Source organism: Canis aureus, chromosome 4, assembly GCF_053574225.1.
Source record: "Canis aureus isolate CA01 chromosome 4, VMU_Caureus_v.1.0, whole genome shotgun sequence".
Lineage (NCBI taxonomy): Eukaryota > Metazoa > Chordata > Mammalia > Carnivora > Canidae > Canis > Canis aureus.
The window spans coordinates 38693382-38709945 of record NC_135614.1 but is presented as its reverse complement, the minus strand read 5'-3'; the positions used below and the strand labels follow the sequence as shown (position 1 = coordinate 38709945).

The 16564-nt window shown below is 39.4% G+C and overlaps 1 protein-coding gene across 3 annotated transcripts in view; it reads left to right on the top strand.

The window, feature by feature from the left end:
• Positions 1-534: 534 nt before the first annotated feature.
• The window catches only part of FAF2 (Fas associated factor family member 2), a 72705-nt gene continuing 56675 nt past the window's right edge, over positions 535-16564 (top strand). The window contains exons 1-2 of one of the 3 annotated variants that reach the window (XM_077895460.1): positions 560-690; positions 4005-4114. In XM_077895460.1, coding sequence (XP_077751586.1) covers positions 4067-4114 — 48 coding nt within the window. In that variant the 5' untranslated portion in view covers positions 560-690; positions 4005-4066. Of the gene's footprint in view, positions 691-4004; positions 4115-7871; positions 7917-16564 lie in introns of all 3 variants that reach the window. The other 2 variants (XM_077895461.1, XM_077895458.1) reach the window with 2 other exon arrangements.

Genomic DNA, 16564 nt, shown 5'->3' with positions numbered 1-16564 from the left:
CAGGTGGCCAAGTCCAAACAATCCTAACAAGCGACTCTGAAGCCCCGATTTTCACGTGGCTGAAGCCTTTCACAACTTACAGCTCCAGACGGCATCAGAAATACCTAACCACACTATTCAGGGTCTTTCGGAATCTCCTGAGAGATGGTCAGGCGCTCTTGAAAACGTCATGGAAGGAATCAAACATCAGACGCCCGATATTTTGGAACGGCCACAATCTCCTAAGAAATACTCTGGAATATGGGAGACTGTGGGAAAGTGGTTTAGGAAACAGACGAAAACTGCCAATTGGCATTCGGGAATTTCCGGAGCTTCTCGAGGAGCCCTCGGGACCTCTCGGCAATTTGCGATCTTATTCAGGAGCCTTGGGTCTGAGCAGATCCATTCGTCGCCCACAGCGTTCAGAGCGACAGCCTCTCGGCCATTTACGGAAGTGTTCGGGATTGCTCGAGAGTGGCGCCCTCTGACGGCGGGAACTGTCACCACGAGCACCCCGGTGACAGAACGCGCAAAACGCGCAGACGCAGCTGCGCGCCCGCGGCCGTTCAGACCGGACGTGGTTGCTGCTGAGGTCATTTCCGGCGGGTGACGGTGCGGACGGGTCAGAAGCGTAGAGGCGGCGGCAAAATGGCGGCGCCTGAGGAGCGGGATCTAACCCAGGAGCAGACAGAGAAGCTGCTGCAGTTTCAGGTAGCAGCGAGTACTCGGTGCAGGAAATGCCGTCACGGGCTGGGGAGTGGGCCCCTGGTGGAGCCCAGAACCTCCCTCAGATTGGGCCCGAGATTCTCCTCAGATCAGCGGCGGCCCCCTCCCCCCCAGACGCCAACTGCCCTGCTGCTCCCGGCCCCCGAGCCTCTGTGGGTCCTCAGCCTTCCAGCCAGGACTGCGGCCCTCTCATCACCCCTCCGCGGGTCAGCTTCTCTGGTTTCCCTTAGCAACACCCGTTCTCTACCATTCTTCCCAGCCCAGTTACCCGTCGGACCCTCTCCGCCCTTCGACTCTAGTACTACCCAGATGCTTAATCCCCACCGCGGAGCTGGCCTCGTTTCGGGTCTCTGGAAAACCTACCAGGATCCCATGCTATTTCTGCAGATATATATTGAAGGCCTCTTGGGTGCCTGGTCCTGTGTTGGGCGCTCTGGTGGGGGAGGTGGCAGACCTGGCCCCCGCCCTAAAGGTGTGGGAGGACACCACCTAAGGAAACCAGGCAACAATTTTAAGTATCAGTGGCTTCTGACGGGATTTACTACCCTGGGCTTATTCCTGGACTCACGTTCTTGACAGTGCTTGACGTGGGTGGTAACTTGCAGAAATCTGCCTCCTTTTAGTGGTAGTCGTGTTAAGAACTTTTGGCACTAAGCACTTACTTCTGAGTTGGAGAAAACGATTGGAGGAGACCAATAGGGTGGGTAACCTTGGCCCTTTATCACCCTAATGGATACCAGTTTCCTTATTTCTAAAGTACTTCTCGTAAAAATGTCTACCCCCTAAGGATATCGTGAGCTTAAAATGAGTTTATGGATCTATGAAGGGCTTTGTAAACTGTGAAATGTTCCCAAGCGGTATTGCTACTATTCATCATTATTTAACTTAGGATAGAGTAAGTTAGTGGTACACTTTCTTCCGAATATAAAATGTGCTGAATATTCATTAATTTGGCATTATTTACCAAGAACCTTAGTGCTCAGGCACTGCTAGTTCAAATACCATTTATGGAGTACTTACCATGCTGTAAATACTTTGCTAAACACATAACATACTAGATCGTATTTAATACTACAAACCTTGAGATTCATGCTGTTACAAGGCCTATTTTACAGATGAGGAATATGAGGCTTAAGGAAGTAACATACTTAGGTTTCATAGCCAGTAAGTGGTAGTATCAGATTTAAAGCCAGATCCATCTTTCCAGAACCTTTCCTGAGCTCTTGACTTGAGAAACTGAGGACACAGCAAATTAGGATCAGAATGAATTAAACAATAGACAACCGGCTTCCTCTTCTTGGTGGACCACTTATTTCAAAGTTTTGTTTAATTTGGCAGGACATTTTACCCCTTACAGCTCTTTAAGGATAAGGTTCCAGATTAAGTATTCTGAGGTGATATGAATTATGTCATGATATACTTGGGCTGATGCTCCGAAGACATGAAAACGTAGTATTTCTGAGGTAAAGTACATGGATACCTCTGTTTTGTCTTCATTGGACGCTTATATTGGTAAGAGGTGAGTAGTAGGTTAAAGTTGTATTAAGATTGCTTTGTGAGGAGTACCTTGATTGGCTTAGTCAGTAGAGCATGCAACTCCTGATCTTAGGGTTGTGAGTTCAAGCCTCACATTGGAGGTAGAACTTACTTTAAAAATAAAACCAAAAAAGTAGATTGCTTTGTGAAATTGGATTTACCAAGGCAAATGCATTTTGCATTTTTGTGTTCTTTAAGCAGTTGCTGGATCAGGTTCATCATTCAATTGCCATTGAACGTTCTTTGAAACTTACTAGATGTCAAGCATTATACCAGATATTTAATGTATTTTAACTCTTAAACCTCTTAATAACACTAAGGAATTAAGCCTCATTCGTTTTGTTAATGAAGAAACGGATTCTGAGAGATTAAATAACTCACAAAAGTATTAAGTGGCAGAGATTTAGAGATCCATACCCATAATCCTCTAACGTATAACCTACTGTAGAAGCAAGCTAACATACATACGTGAATAATGAGTATCTTGTGGTATATTCGTGCTTATAGTATGCTATGATATAAACAAAGTGCTATGGGAATTTATGGAAGGATAGGAATATTCCTGGAGGTAGGAGGAGGAGAGAAGAGAGGATGACCTAGTAGTTAACCATTTATTTATTAAGTATCTACTGTGCCTTAGGCATGGTGCTTGATAGTTTATAACTATTACACTTAATTCTCAAAATAGCATTATAAAGTGCCATAGATGATAGAGCTGCTCCTAAGTGAGGAAACCGATCTATTGAAGTATTTGCCTAAGTTCATTGAGCTATTAAATAGGATGGAATTAGAATTAGAACTGTAGTGGGTCTGAATCGGACTTTAAGGCTGGGTTCTTTCCACTGTACTTTGCTAATTTTGAAGGAGGAATAGAATTTCAACAGGTAGTAGGCAGAGGGATGCTCAAAGCTGAGGAAATGGCTCAAGCAATGTATGAAGATGGAATAGTGTGGAATGTTTGTTGTGATGGATTGAGAGAATTGGAAGTGGAAAATATGATTGGAAAGGTAAATTAGAGTCAGATTTTGGAGGCCTTTCAAAGCTTTGCAAAATGATTTAAATTTTACTCTGTATACATAGGGAGCCATCAAAGGTTTTTTTCAGCTAGAGAATAGCATAACACTTAAGTTTCAGGTTTCCTTCACTAACGCTTTGGAGTGTGTGCTTGGAATATCCATAGGAGTCAGGACAGAACCGGGTGGTACTGCTAGGCACGAATTCTCAATAATATTGCTTCATTTGATGTATTGAAATTAGCAAAAGTAAAATATTTTAGAAATCTTAGGTTTCCTCTGTTTCATTTTTTTTTTTTTTTATGACATGTGATTTGACTGGAACTTCCCAGAGTATATTTATCATGTTTCTCAGACCATTTGATTTTTTCTAAGATTTTTTTTTTTTTTTTAAGATTTTATTATCTATTCATGACACACAGAGAGGCAGGGGGAGGAGAAACAGGCTCCATGCCTGGAGCCCGATGTGGGACTCAATCCTGGGACTCCGGGATCACGCCCTGAGCCAAAGGCTCAACCACTGAGCCATCCAGGCGTCCCTCTAAAATTTTTTTCTAATTATCCTTTTCTTCTGTTTATTTTGGAACCAATTGAATATGAATGCACACGTTTGTTTTAAGCTGTTTCAAATGGAAGAGAATAGGTCTTAAGAGTTAATGCAGATATGGGTAGGGTTACTTTATTGAACCCCATTTTCCCAAATATCCAAATATAACAGACTCCTCTAGTGCCTTGGTTTACTGCTTTTAGGTTGCTGTTTGAACACCCGGAGAAAAATGACATGGACAGAGAGAAGGGACTAAAGGAGCTATATGCAAGGCCAGGAGGAAGAAATGATTCCTTTCTGCTTTTGTATGGGAGTAAGAAATTTCCTTCCCTTCCCTTCCCTTCCCTTCCCTTCCCTTCCCTTCCCTTCCCTTCCCTTCCCTTCCCTTCCCTTCCCTTCCCTTCCCTTCCCTTCCCTCTCTTTTCTTTTCTTTTCTTTTCTTTTCTTTTCTTTTCTTTTCTTTTCTTTTCGATTTTATTTGAGAGAGAAGAGAGTGTGAGCAAGGGGGAGAGGCAGAGAGAGAAGCAGACACTGCCTAGCAGGAAGCCCTATTGTGGGGGCTTGATCTCAGGACTCTGAGATCATAACTTGAGCCAAAGGCAGATGCTTAACCTATTGAGCTATTCAGGTGCCCCAGGAGTAAGACACTTCTTTCCTTTTAAATGAATATTAAGGTGTGATCTTTGTTCTTTTAAATTATAGAAAGTTAAGCCTGAACTCTGGCCTTAGAGTCAAGCTTCTCATTCACTTTAAAAATCTCTCTTTTTGGCTTCATCTCTTTATTACCTAAAGGAGAAAGAATAATACAATGCTCTTTGTTCATGTATTTAAAAAAAAATCAGAGAGATCAGTTTGAATTTTTTGCCCAGGAATTTGGTATTGTAGAAAAGCCATGAGCTTTGAAACTTGGGGCAAATCGGAATTAGCCTTTCAACTTAGCTTCTGATGAGTTCTGTGACTTTGGCCTTGTTCCCACTTTTTTGAATCTTTTCTTATCTATAAAATGGGGATACTATTACCTAATTCACAGAGGTTTTGTTTTTTACTTAAAAAGAAATTTTACTTAATGCATACTTTATGCAAGTCAGCAATGTAAAATTATAAAAGGGTAATGAAATTTCATCTTATTTCCCTCTCCTCTTTCTCGGTTTGTTGTGTGTCTTTATATACTTTTTTCTTTGTGTATATAGATACACATGCTTAATGTCTAAGTTCTCTTACTCTTCATTTGACTTATTAGTTGGAGCAGATGGCTTCTTTTTCCTAAGATCTGCTCTGTAATATGTCTAAGTATTTTTGTTTTTACCAGATGAGTTGTATTCTTGACAAGAGTCAGTTGTATTGCTCCCAAACCATTGTGTGCTGGTTATATTTGTCATAAAAATATAATACATAAGCCCGTAAAATATCACTGCAAGAGTTTTTATATGAAAACTAAATTAAATTCTTTGGAAAAGATGTATAGGATCAAGTTGCTAAAAAAATTGCTCTTAAGTTAGGTGTGGGCAGGATGGGTGTAAAGATAACTTTGAGAAAAATCGAGAATCAGTATTGTGCACTTAGTGCTTATTAGCAAGTGCTTGGAGTTCTTGCACTCCAAGAAATTAAGTCAGTGATTTATGGATATGGTTTATGCTAGAAAGGCTCCAAAGAATGCCAGTGGACGCATTCCCTAAAGAAAAGGGTAGGCTTTCATCAAAAGATTGCTGCATAAATGTGTGTTTTATGTTTTAAATGAAATATTTAAGTAATGTATGAAATGTTTTTATTCCTCACTTTATGTCACTTTTTAATTGACTAGTAAGTCTTATTCTCATTGAGTAAGAGCTTTTGCTGTCTTTGTCTTAATAGAGGTAGGATCATGTTAAAATTATGAAGGTCAAAAAATTATGAAGGTCAGCACAGCACAGTAAGTTGTTATGAAGACCGGCTATGAAGTAAGACACCTGGATTTGAATCTTAGCTTCTCCAGTTATTAACTTTGTGACCTTGGGCAAGTTACTTAACCTTTCTGCTTTAGTCTCTTCATCTGTGGACTTCCTACTTCATGGGATTGTTTGAGTAATTAAATGTTAATATATGGAAAGCACTGGCAAATATTAAGTGAATGCTAAACATTAGTCATTTTTGGTTTGTAAAAAATTATGGAACAATAAGGTTGTTTTTTTGGTTTTATACAACTAATGTTAGGGATTATCCTTGTACCCAAACATTTATCCCATTCTCAATCAACTTTTTTTCAGTATCTAATATGTGCTAGTATAGTTCTGGGCACAAGATCCAATGGAATATTGAATATAATTCCTACCCTTGTGGGGCTCACATTCTAGTGGAGGAGAGAGAGAAGAGTCAAAATAAACAAATGAAATATATGCTACGTTAGATGGTGATAAATGCTGTAGAGAGAAATAGGGAATTTTGAGGAGGGAGGTGTTTGATTTTATTTTTTAAAAAGATTTATTTATTTTAGAAAGGTAGGGGGAGAGAGATATGTTGCTGAGTGGAGGAGGGGCAGAGGGAGAGGGAGAGAGAAAGTAGACTCCCCAGCATGGTGGGGCTACATCCCAGGACCCTGAGCTTATGACCCGAGCGGAAATCAAGAGCCAACCACTTAATTGACTAGCCCCCCAGGCGCCTGGGGAATGTGTGGGGGTGGGGTGGGTTGGGGTGGGGGGGTGTTTCATTTTAAATAGGATTATCAAGGGAAGGCCTTGCTGAGAGTCTGTCAATTGTGTGAAAACGTACTAAACAAATCATGTGGTACCTAGGGGAAGAGGATTGCAGATACAGGGAATAAGGCATACAAGAGTCCTAAGGCATGGCCTCAAGTGACTGTCCAGAAATGACAAGCAGGCCAGTGTGGCTAGAACTGAGGGAGGGTAGAAAGTAGTAGGAGCTAGGGTCAGAGTTGAAGGCAGGGCTAGTTTACAAATGGCCTTGTATTGTGAGGATTTTGGCATTAATTCTGAAGCAAGGCAGATTTTGAGTGATGACAAGATTTATGATTTCTTAGGGTCACTCTGGCTATTTTCTTGAGGATAGTATAAAGGAAAGTAAAGGAGGCATAGGGAGACCAGTAAGGAGATTTTTGCAATAATGCAAGACTGCTTGAACTAGTAGGAAGTAGTTATGAGGAATAGTTGGATTCTGAATATATTTTGAAGGTAAAATGGATGGGATTTTTCTAAGGAATTGTGTGTGAAGTGAGGGAGAAAGTGAGGATATCTCAGATTTTTGACCTAAGTAACTGGAAGTGGAAGAGTCATTAACTGGGATAAGGAAGGCCATGGGAGGAGCATATTTGGGTTGGGGAGTGAGATGAAGTAGCTCAGTTTTGGTCATGTCAAGTTTGAGGTTTCTATTAGACATTGAAGTGAAGATGTCTAAGGGGATATGCTAGTATTGAGTGCAGGAGAATGATCTAGGCTAGCAATACAAATTTGGAAATTATCTGCATGTAGATAATAATTAAAGCCCTCCAACTGTTTGAGATCATCTGTGGAACAAGAACACAAAAAGAAATTTTGAGATTTGAAGGTGATTTTGTTATTGATGTCAGTTAAACATTTATTGAGTGTTTACAGTTGACCCTTGAACAACATGAGTTTGAACTGCACACATCCACTTATAAGCCAATATTTTTCAATAATTACAGTACTGTAAATGTATTTTTCTTACCATTTTCTTAATAACATGTGCTTTCCACTAGCGTACTTTAAGAATACGGTATATAATATATACATATAAAATATCTGTTAATCAGCTGTTTATCAGTAAGGCTTCTGTTCAACAGTAGGCTGTTAGTAGATAAGTTTGGGGGAGTCCAAAGCTATACTTAATTTTCAACTGCATGGCACTTAGTACTTCTGACTTCTATGTTCCTCAAGTGTCTGCCATATTCTATTCAAAGTGCCATAGATTCATTGTGTCTTTGATTCCTCTCAAAAAATAAATGGTGTAGTTTCTGGTACTGGTGAGTAAACTAGGATCAGTACATAATTTACCTAAGGTTAGTAGTGACAAGCTTAGATCTGATCCAGAAATCTGGATTCTTTCTTCCTCTTTCCTAGCCACTGCCTCTCCAGCCCTCAGTGTTGATTTGTTTTCAACTATAGGTAAGTGAATAGGACCAATAACAGTAGCTATGTGTTAAGTTTTTTTTTGTTTGTTTGTTTTTAAGATTTCTTTGAGGGAGAGCATGTGCACACGGGGGGGGGGGGGGGGGGGGGAAGGGCAGAGGGAGATGGAGAAAGAAGCTCAAGCAGACTCTGCACTGAGCACAGTGCAGACGTGGGGCCCAATCCCATGACTCCAGATCATGACCTGAGCTGATATCAGGAGTCAACCTTTTTTTTTTTTTTTTAATTTTATTTATTTACTCATGATAGAGAAAGAGAGAGGGGCAGAGACACAGGCAGAGGGAGAAGCAGGCTCCATGCTGGGAGCCCGACACGGGACTCGATCCCGGGACTCCAGGATCACGCCCAGATCAAAGGCAGGCGCTAAACCGCTGAGCCACCCAGGGATCCCCAGGAGTCAACCTCTTAACTGGTGGAGCCACCCAGGAGCCCTGCTGTGTGGTTGTTTTAAGAAAACAAACTGCAAAGAAAGTCAAAAGTATGGTTCTAATTCTGGACATCATCACTCATAATTCTCTTAACCTCTTCTACATAAAAGTGGACATTTTAAGTAGAAAGAAGAATTCTCAAAGATGGGAAAGAATAGAGGACAGTTCTCTCATTTCCATACCCTGGAAATACAAGTGAGAAAATGGTAGAATGCTTCAGAGGAAGAATTATATTCAGAAAAAAAGCCAAGTTTCAGTTAGAATATAAAAGTGAAGATGTCCAGAGATGTAGTTATGGATATGGGGGATGTTACTGATATAGCAGACCTTTTGTATCTGTAGAACAGAATCCTAAAAATATGTTACTGGCTCAAAACATGTACTTTGTATGTTTTAATAGCTCCTGGTAGTCTATTTTCCAGGGAGTTTTGGTAGCTCACACTCCAGCCAATAGGATGTGAGAGGACCTGTTTCCCCATATCCTTGCCAGCATTGGACGATAGCTTTTTGAATTTCTGTCAGTATGATTAAAATTTTTTAAGTTTTTGTTTTATTTATTTATTTATTTATTTATGATTTTATTTATTCGTTCATTCATGAAAGACACAGGGAGAGGCAGGCTCCATGCAGGAAGCCCCACGCAGGACTGATCCCAGGACTCCAGGATCATGCCCCGGGCCAAAGGCAGACACTCAAACACTGAGCCACTCAGGCGTCCTGAAAGTTTTTGTTTTAATTTGCATTCCTAGTGGTAGTGGTGGTTGTAGTTTTTAGTTTCGGTTTCAGTCAAGTTTGAATAACTAGTGCAAGCACTTGTTTTAAGCTATTTCTAATAGGAAAGAATAAGGAACTTTAGAGACCGTGATTTGCTTTGCAGCCTCTTTTTTTATGTTAGTGTTCCTGGGTGTATGGGAGGTTTGCTTTCTGGCCAAGCTGATTGCAGAATAATCTTATTTTAAGATTGAATCCCATTGTTCCATAAACTTCTGATTACTGACAGATTGAGCTTCTTCTGGCTATTTACAGTTATTGTGTAAATTGCCTGCCTATCCTTTGTTCTTTTGCTGTTGGATTATTTGACATTTTATTATCAATTTGTAGTTCTTTATATTGGTCATGTATAGCAAATATTTTTCATGATATCCTTCATCTTTGATTTTGTTATCTTTCATTTACATTTGTTTAAATTGTTATCAAATTGGCATTTTTTTTCTTTCGGCTTTTGGGTTTTCAGGTTTGTTTTTTTTAAAGATTTTGTTTACTTATTCATGAGAGACAGAGAGAAGCAGAGACATAGACAGAGGGAATAGCAGGCTTCTGGACGGGGAGCCTGATGTGTCCGGGACCACACCCTGAGTTGAAGGTAGATGCTCATCCGCTGAGCCACCTAGGCGTGCCTGGGTTTTCAGTTTTTTTAGGAATGCTTCTACTTAAAAAAAAATAAGCTTCTACTTAAGTTATACAAATGTTCTCATTTGCTTTCTTTGAAATGTTTTATAGTTTTCTTTTTAAAATCAGACCTTTAATCCATGAAGAACTTTATTTTTTGTATGTATAAGAACCTAATTTAACTTTCTTCCACTGGAGATTATAGGTTATTTGAATAATCCATCCCTTCCCCCACTGTGAGTAGTCCTCTTTATCATACTATATTGTTTCATTAATTTGTCCGCTGGTACCGTTACTGAATTAATAACAATAAGCTTTACACTGAGTTTTAATATCTGATAGGATAGGACTCCTTCCCTATTTATGTATTTTTTGAAAAATTATTGGTAATTCTTACAAGCTTTTTACTATGCATGGAGTGGGGCAGAGGGAGAAGGAGACAGAGACTTAAGCAGATTCCATGCTAAGTGCAGAGCCTGACATGGGGCTCGATTGCACCGCCCTGAGCTCACAACCTGAGCCAAAACCAAGAGTTGGACACTTAACTGACTGTGCCGTCCAGGTGCTCTTTATATACATTTAAGAATCATTTTGTGCTGTTGTAGCATTATTGGAATTGCATTAAATATGTGTATTAATTGGGAACTGGTTGATATTCAGGAATATGTGCATCTTTTTAAAGATATTTATTTATTTATTCATGAGAGACAGAGAGAGAGAGAGGCAGAGACACAGGCAGAGGGAGAGGCAGGCTACATGCAGGGGGCCTGCTTCTCCCTCTGCCTGTGTCTCTGCCTCTCTCTCTCTGTCTCTCATGACTAAATAAATAAAATCTTAAAAAAATATATACAATTTAATGGTTTTTGGTATAAAAAGTTGTGGAGCCATTACCACTATTTACTTCTAGAACATTTTCATCATCCCCAAAAGAAAACTGTGCCCATTAGTCACCAGGTTCATCCATGTTGTAGCTTATATCAGTACTACATTCATTTTTATGGCCAAATAATATTCCATTGTGTGAGTAAACCACATTTTGTTTATCTGTTTATTGGGCTTTTGGATTGCTTCCACTTTTCAGCTATTATTATTAATGCTTCTATGAATATTTATATACAAATTTTTGTGTGGACATGTTTTCATTTCTCTTAGTAGTAGAGTATCTGAGTGACTTGGTAACTCTAACTTTTTGAGAAATTGCCAACTTGTTTTTCCTAAGTACATCATTTTCCTGACCAGTAGTGTGTGAGGATTCCAATTTTTCCTCATCCTCACTAACATTTGTTTTAGTATGTGTGCTGCCAAAGCGAGCAGGTTAACTAACGTATGTTAATCGTCCATCTTTGTAGCCATCCTGGTAATGAGGAAGTAGTATGTTGTTCTGATTTGCATTTCCCTAATGACTAAAATGATGTTGAGCATTTTTCATATGCTTATTAGCATTTGTCAGTCTTCTTTGGAGAAATACCCAAATTCTTTGCTCATTTTTTTTAAAAGATTTATTTATTTATTTATTCATGATAGACACAGAAATTGAGAGAGAGGCAGAGACACAGGCAGAGGGAGAAGCAGGCTCCATGCTGCGAGCCCAACGTGGGAATCGATCCCGGGACTCCAGGATCGCGCCCTGAGCCAAAGGCAGGCGCTAAACCACTGAGCCACTCAGGGATCCCCTCTTTGCTCATTTTTTTTTTTTTAATTTTTATTTATTTATGATAGTCTCACAGAGAGAGAGAGAGAGAGGCAGAGACACAGGCAGAGAGAGAGGCAGGCTCCATGCACCGGGAGCCCGACGTGGGATTCGATCCCGGGTCTCCAGGATCGCGCCCTGGGCCAAAGGCAGGCGCCAAACCCCTACGCCACCCAGGGATCCCATCTTTGCTCATTTTTTAATTAGGTTACATGTCCTAATAAGTTGTAAGAGTTCTTTATGTAGTCTGATACAAGTCCTTTATCAGATATATGATTAGCAAAAATACTCTCCCATTCTGTGGGTTGCCTTCATTTTCTTGATGGAATCTATTGAAGTTTTACATTTTAATAAAACCTAATTTATTTGTTTTATCTTTTGTTACTTGTGCCTTTGGTGTCATATCTGTATCTTTTGGTGTCTTACATATAAGGTCTGATCTATTTTGAGTTAATAGTTGTGAGGTAAGGGTTTGACTTCATTCTGTTGCATGTGAGTATTCAGTTTTCCCAGCACCGTTTATTTAAAAGATGACTCTTGCCCTGTTGAATGACCTTGGAACCTCAGTTGAAAATCAGTCGACTGTAACTGTGGATTTATTTCTGGACTCTCTCATTTCTATTCCATTGATTTGTATCCTTATGCTAGTACTACACTGTTGACTATTGGCAGTTGTACAACAAATATGAAGTCATAAAGTATGAGTCCTCCAACTTTATTCTTTTTCAGAGTTATTTTGGCTATTCTGGGTCTCTTTCATTTCCAAGTGAATTTTAGAATCATGTCAATTTCTACATAAGAGGCAGCTAGGATTTTGATACAATTGCTGTTTAATCTGTAGATCAATATGGAGATTATTGCCATCTTAACAAATTAAGTCTTCCAATCTATGAACATGGGAAGGGTTCCTTTCATTAGTTTCTCTCAGTAATGTTTTATAGTCTTTTGTGTACAAGTCTTGCACTTCTTTGGTTAAATTTATTCATAAATATTTTATTTTTTTTGATGGTACCGTGAAAGGAAATGTTTTAATTTTATTTTTAGATTGTTCATTGCTAGTGTATAGAGTTTTATATGCTGATCTTACATCCTGCAACCTTATTGAACTCGTTATTAGTTCTATCAGTTTTTTTTGTAGGTTTCTTATACCTGAGATCATGTCATCTGTGAATAAAATTTCATTTTTTTTCGATCTGGATGCCCTTTTTTCTTGTTTAATTGCTCTTTTACAATATTGAATATAAGTGGCAAGAGCAGACATCCTTGTCTTGTTCTAGATCTTAGGGAGGAAGCATTGTCTTTCACATTATTGAGTTAGCTGTGTGCTTTATCTTTTTTTTTAAGATTTTATTTATTCATGAGAGACAGACACAGAGAGAGAGGCAGAGACATAGGCAGAGGGAGAAGCAAGTCCCTGTGGGGACCCTGATGCAGGACTCGATCCTGGGACTCTAGGATCATGCCCTGAGCCAAAGGCAAACGCTCAACCACTGAGCCACCCAGGCGTCCCTTGATATGCGCTTTATCAGGGTGAGGAAGCTCCCTTCTATTCCTAGTTTAAGTTCTCATCATGAAAGGGTGTTTTGAGTTCTTAAAAAGATTAAATGAGATAATGCATGTAAAGCCCCTGATGCATAGGCACTGCCCAGGCCTCTCAGTGGGCAGGTCTTTACCTTGGGCAGGTCTCTTTTAGTTAGAAGCTGGGAAAGTGGTCCCCATCTAAGACTCAAGATCTGTGCTAGCCAGCTACTTTAGTCTTACTGTGGCTAGCACATCCTCAACACCCAGAGGAGGGAGAGCATCTTTCTAGTGCCCCTAACTCTACCCAGCTGTCCAGACCTCTCCCAACCCAAATGGGCTGTGATCCTGTTTTGTCCTATCTTAAGACATTGGGTGGGTGGTCCTGGAGAATGTTCAGTTGTATACATGGTCTTATATTTCTGTTTATTTTTTGTGGGAGTATTTAATAAAGGGTGGAATTGAGAATTTGCGAAATTGTTGTCTTTTTTATTTTTTATTTTCTTTTAAAGATTTACTTATTTATTTTAGAGAGTAAGCATGCATGCATGTGAAGCTGAAGGAGGGGCAGAGGAAGAGGGAGAGGATCTCAAGCAGACTCCCTGCTGAGCAGGGAGCATGATGCGGGGCTTGATCTCATCTCACAACCCTGAGATCACGACCTGGTCCAAAACCAAGAGTCAGATGCTCAACCAGCTGAGCACCCCCTGCCGCCCCAGGCACCCTTGTCCTTTTGAAAAATTGGAATTTAATATATAAGATAAATAACCAAAAATATGCTTGAAGGAGTACAAGTCCTTTCAAAAATGATACAGAAAAGATTTTACATGCAGAAGGTTTATTCAAATGTACACAATTAAACCTGTGATTTAGGAATTAAAAGTGTTGACAAACTTTGTAGAATTTCTTCACTTAATTCAAATTTAGCTTACAGTGTTAGTATCCTTAAGCACATTTCCATAAGCTTAATATCAGTACATTGTATTTCATTAGCTTTTACCTAGTCTTTTCACATACAAAATGAGGACATTCCAGTTCTCTCATTTCTTCTTTATTAAATAGGGATTCCTGTATAAAGATTTAATTTCCTCATCTATTTAGTTACACTGAGTTATAGTATGTATAGTAAAGGCAGGATAAAGATTTGATTCTTTCAGTTTTTTACTAGTTGTTAAATAATGAGTTGAATTCCTAGAAGTACTTCATCTAAAAGTAACCAGTGATGTTTTTAAAAAATTATTGATATGAACTCAGGAATTTAAACACATTTAATGTAACTTATTGCCATTGTGCTTTTTGAGGCTCAGATTGTTCCATCTTTGACAGTTGTGAGTTTCTTAGTTTCGCTTCTGATGACTTTTTTTTTAATCCTCATGTTTACATAGTTTATTTTTTTCAGAGACACAAAAAAGATTTTCCTTTTGAGTTTGTAAAAACCTTATATTATTGCTCCTAAGTAATTTTGTCATATTGTCATGGCCCCAGTATTCTTTGATAGTTTTTTCTGATGTAAGATGTTTCAGAGTTATTTTCAGTAGATCTAGAATTTCTTTTTTTAAAAAAATTTTATTTATTTGAGACACACACACACACACAGATAGTGATAGAGAGCTCAAGAAGGGAGGAGAGGGAGAAGCAGGCTCCTCGCCGAACCCTGGACCCTGGGATCATAACCTGAGTCGAAGGCAGATGTTTAAGCGACTGAACCACCCAGGTGCCCCTCTTTAAAAAAAAAAAAAAAAGAGAGAGAGAGAAAGAAAGGATAAAAAAGATTTTATTTATTTATTTGAGACAGAGCCTAAGCAAGGCGGGAAGAAAGAGGGACAAGCAGACACGACGCTGAGCATGGAGCCTGACCTGGGGATCGATCCCATGACTCCAAGATCATGACCTGAGTGGAAATTTAGTCAGCCACTTAACTGACTGAGCTACCCAGGCACCCCAAGATTTATTTGTTTTTGAGAGAGTAAGAACCAAGAGTGCGTGTGCGTGGGGAGAAGAGGCAGAGGGAAAAGAAGAGAGAATCTCAAGCAAATACCACTCTGAGCGCAGAGCCCAGAGTGACATGGGGAGCCCAATTTCACAACCCTGAGATCATGACCTGAGCCAGAACCAAGAGATGGTCACTTAACACTGATTGTGGGCCCCCCACCACCTCTTAAAAAAGATAAACAGTGATATGTATCACACCCATTTCTCTATCTTATTTATTTATTCATTCATAAGAGACAGAGGCAGACACAGGCAGAGGGAGAAGCAGGCTCCTCGAAGGGTGCCCGATGCAAGACTTGATCCCGGGCCCTGGGATCATGCCCTGAGCCGAAGTCAGATGCTCAACTGGTGAGCCACCCAGGTGTCCCTCCATCTTCTTTTTATATCTAATGTCTCCTGGTAGTACTTGCATAGGGTAATAGGGAATTATTTCGCTTTCATATTCCCAGCTGTGTGATACTTTGTTATGTGGGTATATGTAATCTAGCCCCCTGTTGGTGGGCACTTGGGTTATTTCTCATCTTTAGCTATTACAAATGGTAGGGCAAATAAGTAGCTTTATGCATGACTTTGTTTTTTGCTGGTGTATCTTTGGGATAGATTCCTGAAAGATTTCTGAATGCTTATGTATATGCATCTGAGTATGTAACTCTTACTGCCAAATTTTCCTCCCTGAGGATTGTACCATTTTGTGTTCCCACTAACAATGTATGAAGGCCCCTAATAGTCTCACCAACAGAGTGTGTTGTCAAACTCTATAGTTTTTTCTGTCAGTTTGTTGTCGTTTTTCTTCTCTATTTTTAAAAGCTAAATACTAGGGATAAATTGTAAATATTATTTTAGGTCTTTTACTTTGTATATGGTGTTTTATTGCCACATACAAGGTTTTGGGTGTGGTGGGGGCTTATACTTTTAATATTTCTGTAAACTTAGAATTGTTCTAAGAAATAATATCTGGGTTTTTTTTGTTGTTTTAAATTTTTATTTATTTGAGAGAGGGGGGAAGCACAAGTAGGGGGAGTGGCAGGCAGAGGGAGAGAGAGTAGGCTCCCCATTGAGCAGAGAGCTCCAAAGTGGGGCTTGATCCCAGGCCCTGGGATAATGCCCTGAGCTGAAGGCAGACACTTAACTGACTGAGCCACCCAGGCGCCCTTTTTGTATATCTTCATGTGACAAATACAGGTATATATGAACAAGTTGGTTCAGGTGTTCGAGTTTGGGGTTATTTCTTCAGAATGGGCTAGGCATCAGTGTTTTTGTACTCCTCTATGTGTTTTAAAGAATATTGTGTTATTGGCAGAGTAGTATAAATTCAAATTATTCTGAAGGGAGGGTTACCTGTACTGCAGATATTCTTTTGGAAGGAAATCTTTGCAGTGGATATTGATAAAGATTAATTTTGTCAATTTTCCTTTGGCTATTTGAGGGTCATTTCACATATTCAAACTCTGATTGCCATTTCTACAATATTTTTGCTTAAAATGGATAGCGAATATATAGTAAAGTAATAGAATTGAAGGTTTGATGTTAACTGCTTCTAGTTGTTTTTTTTTTTTAATTATTATTATTTTTTTTAATTTCTATTTATTTATGATAGTTACAGAGAG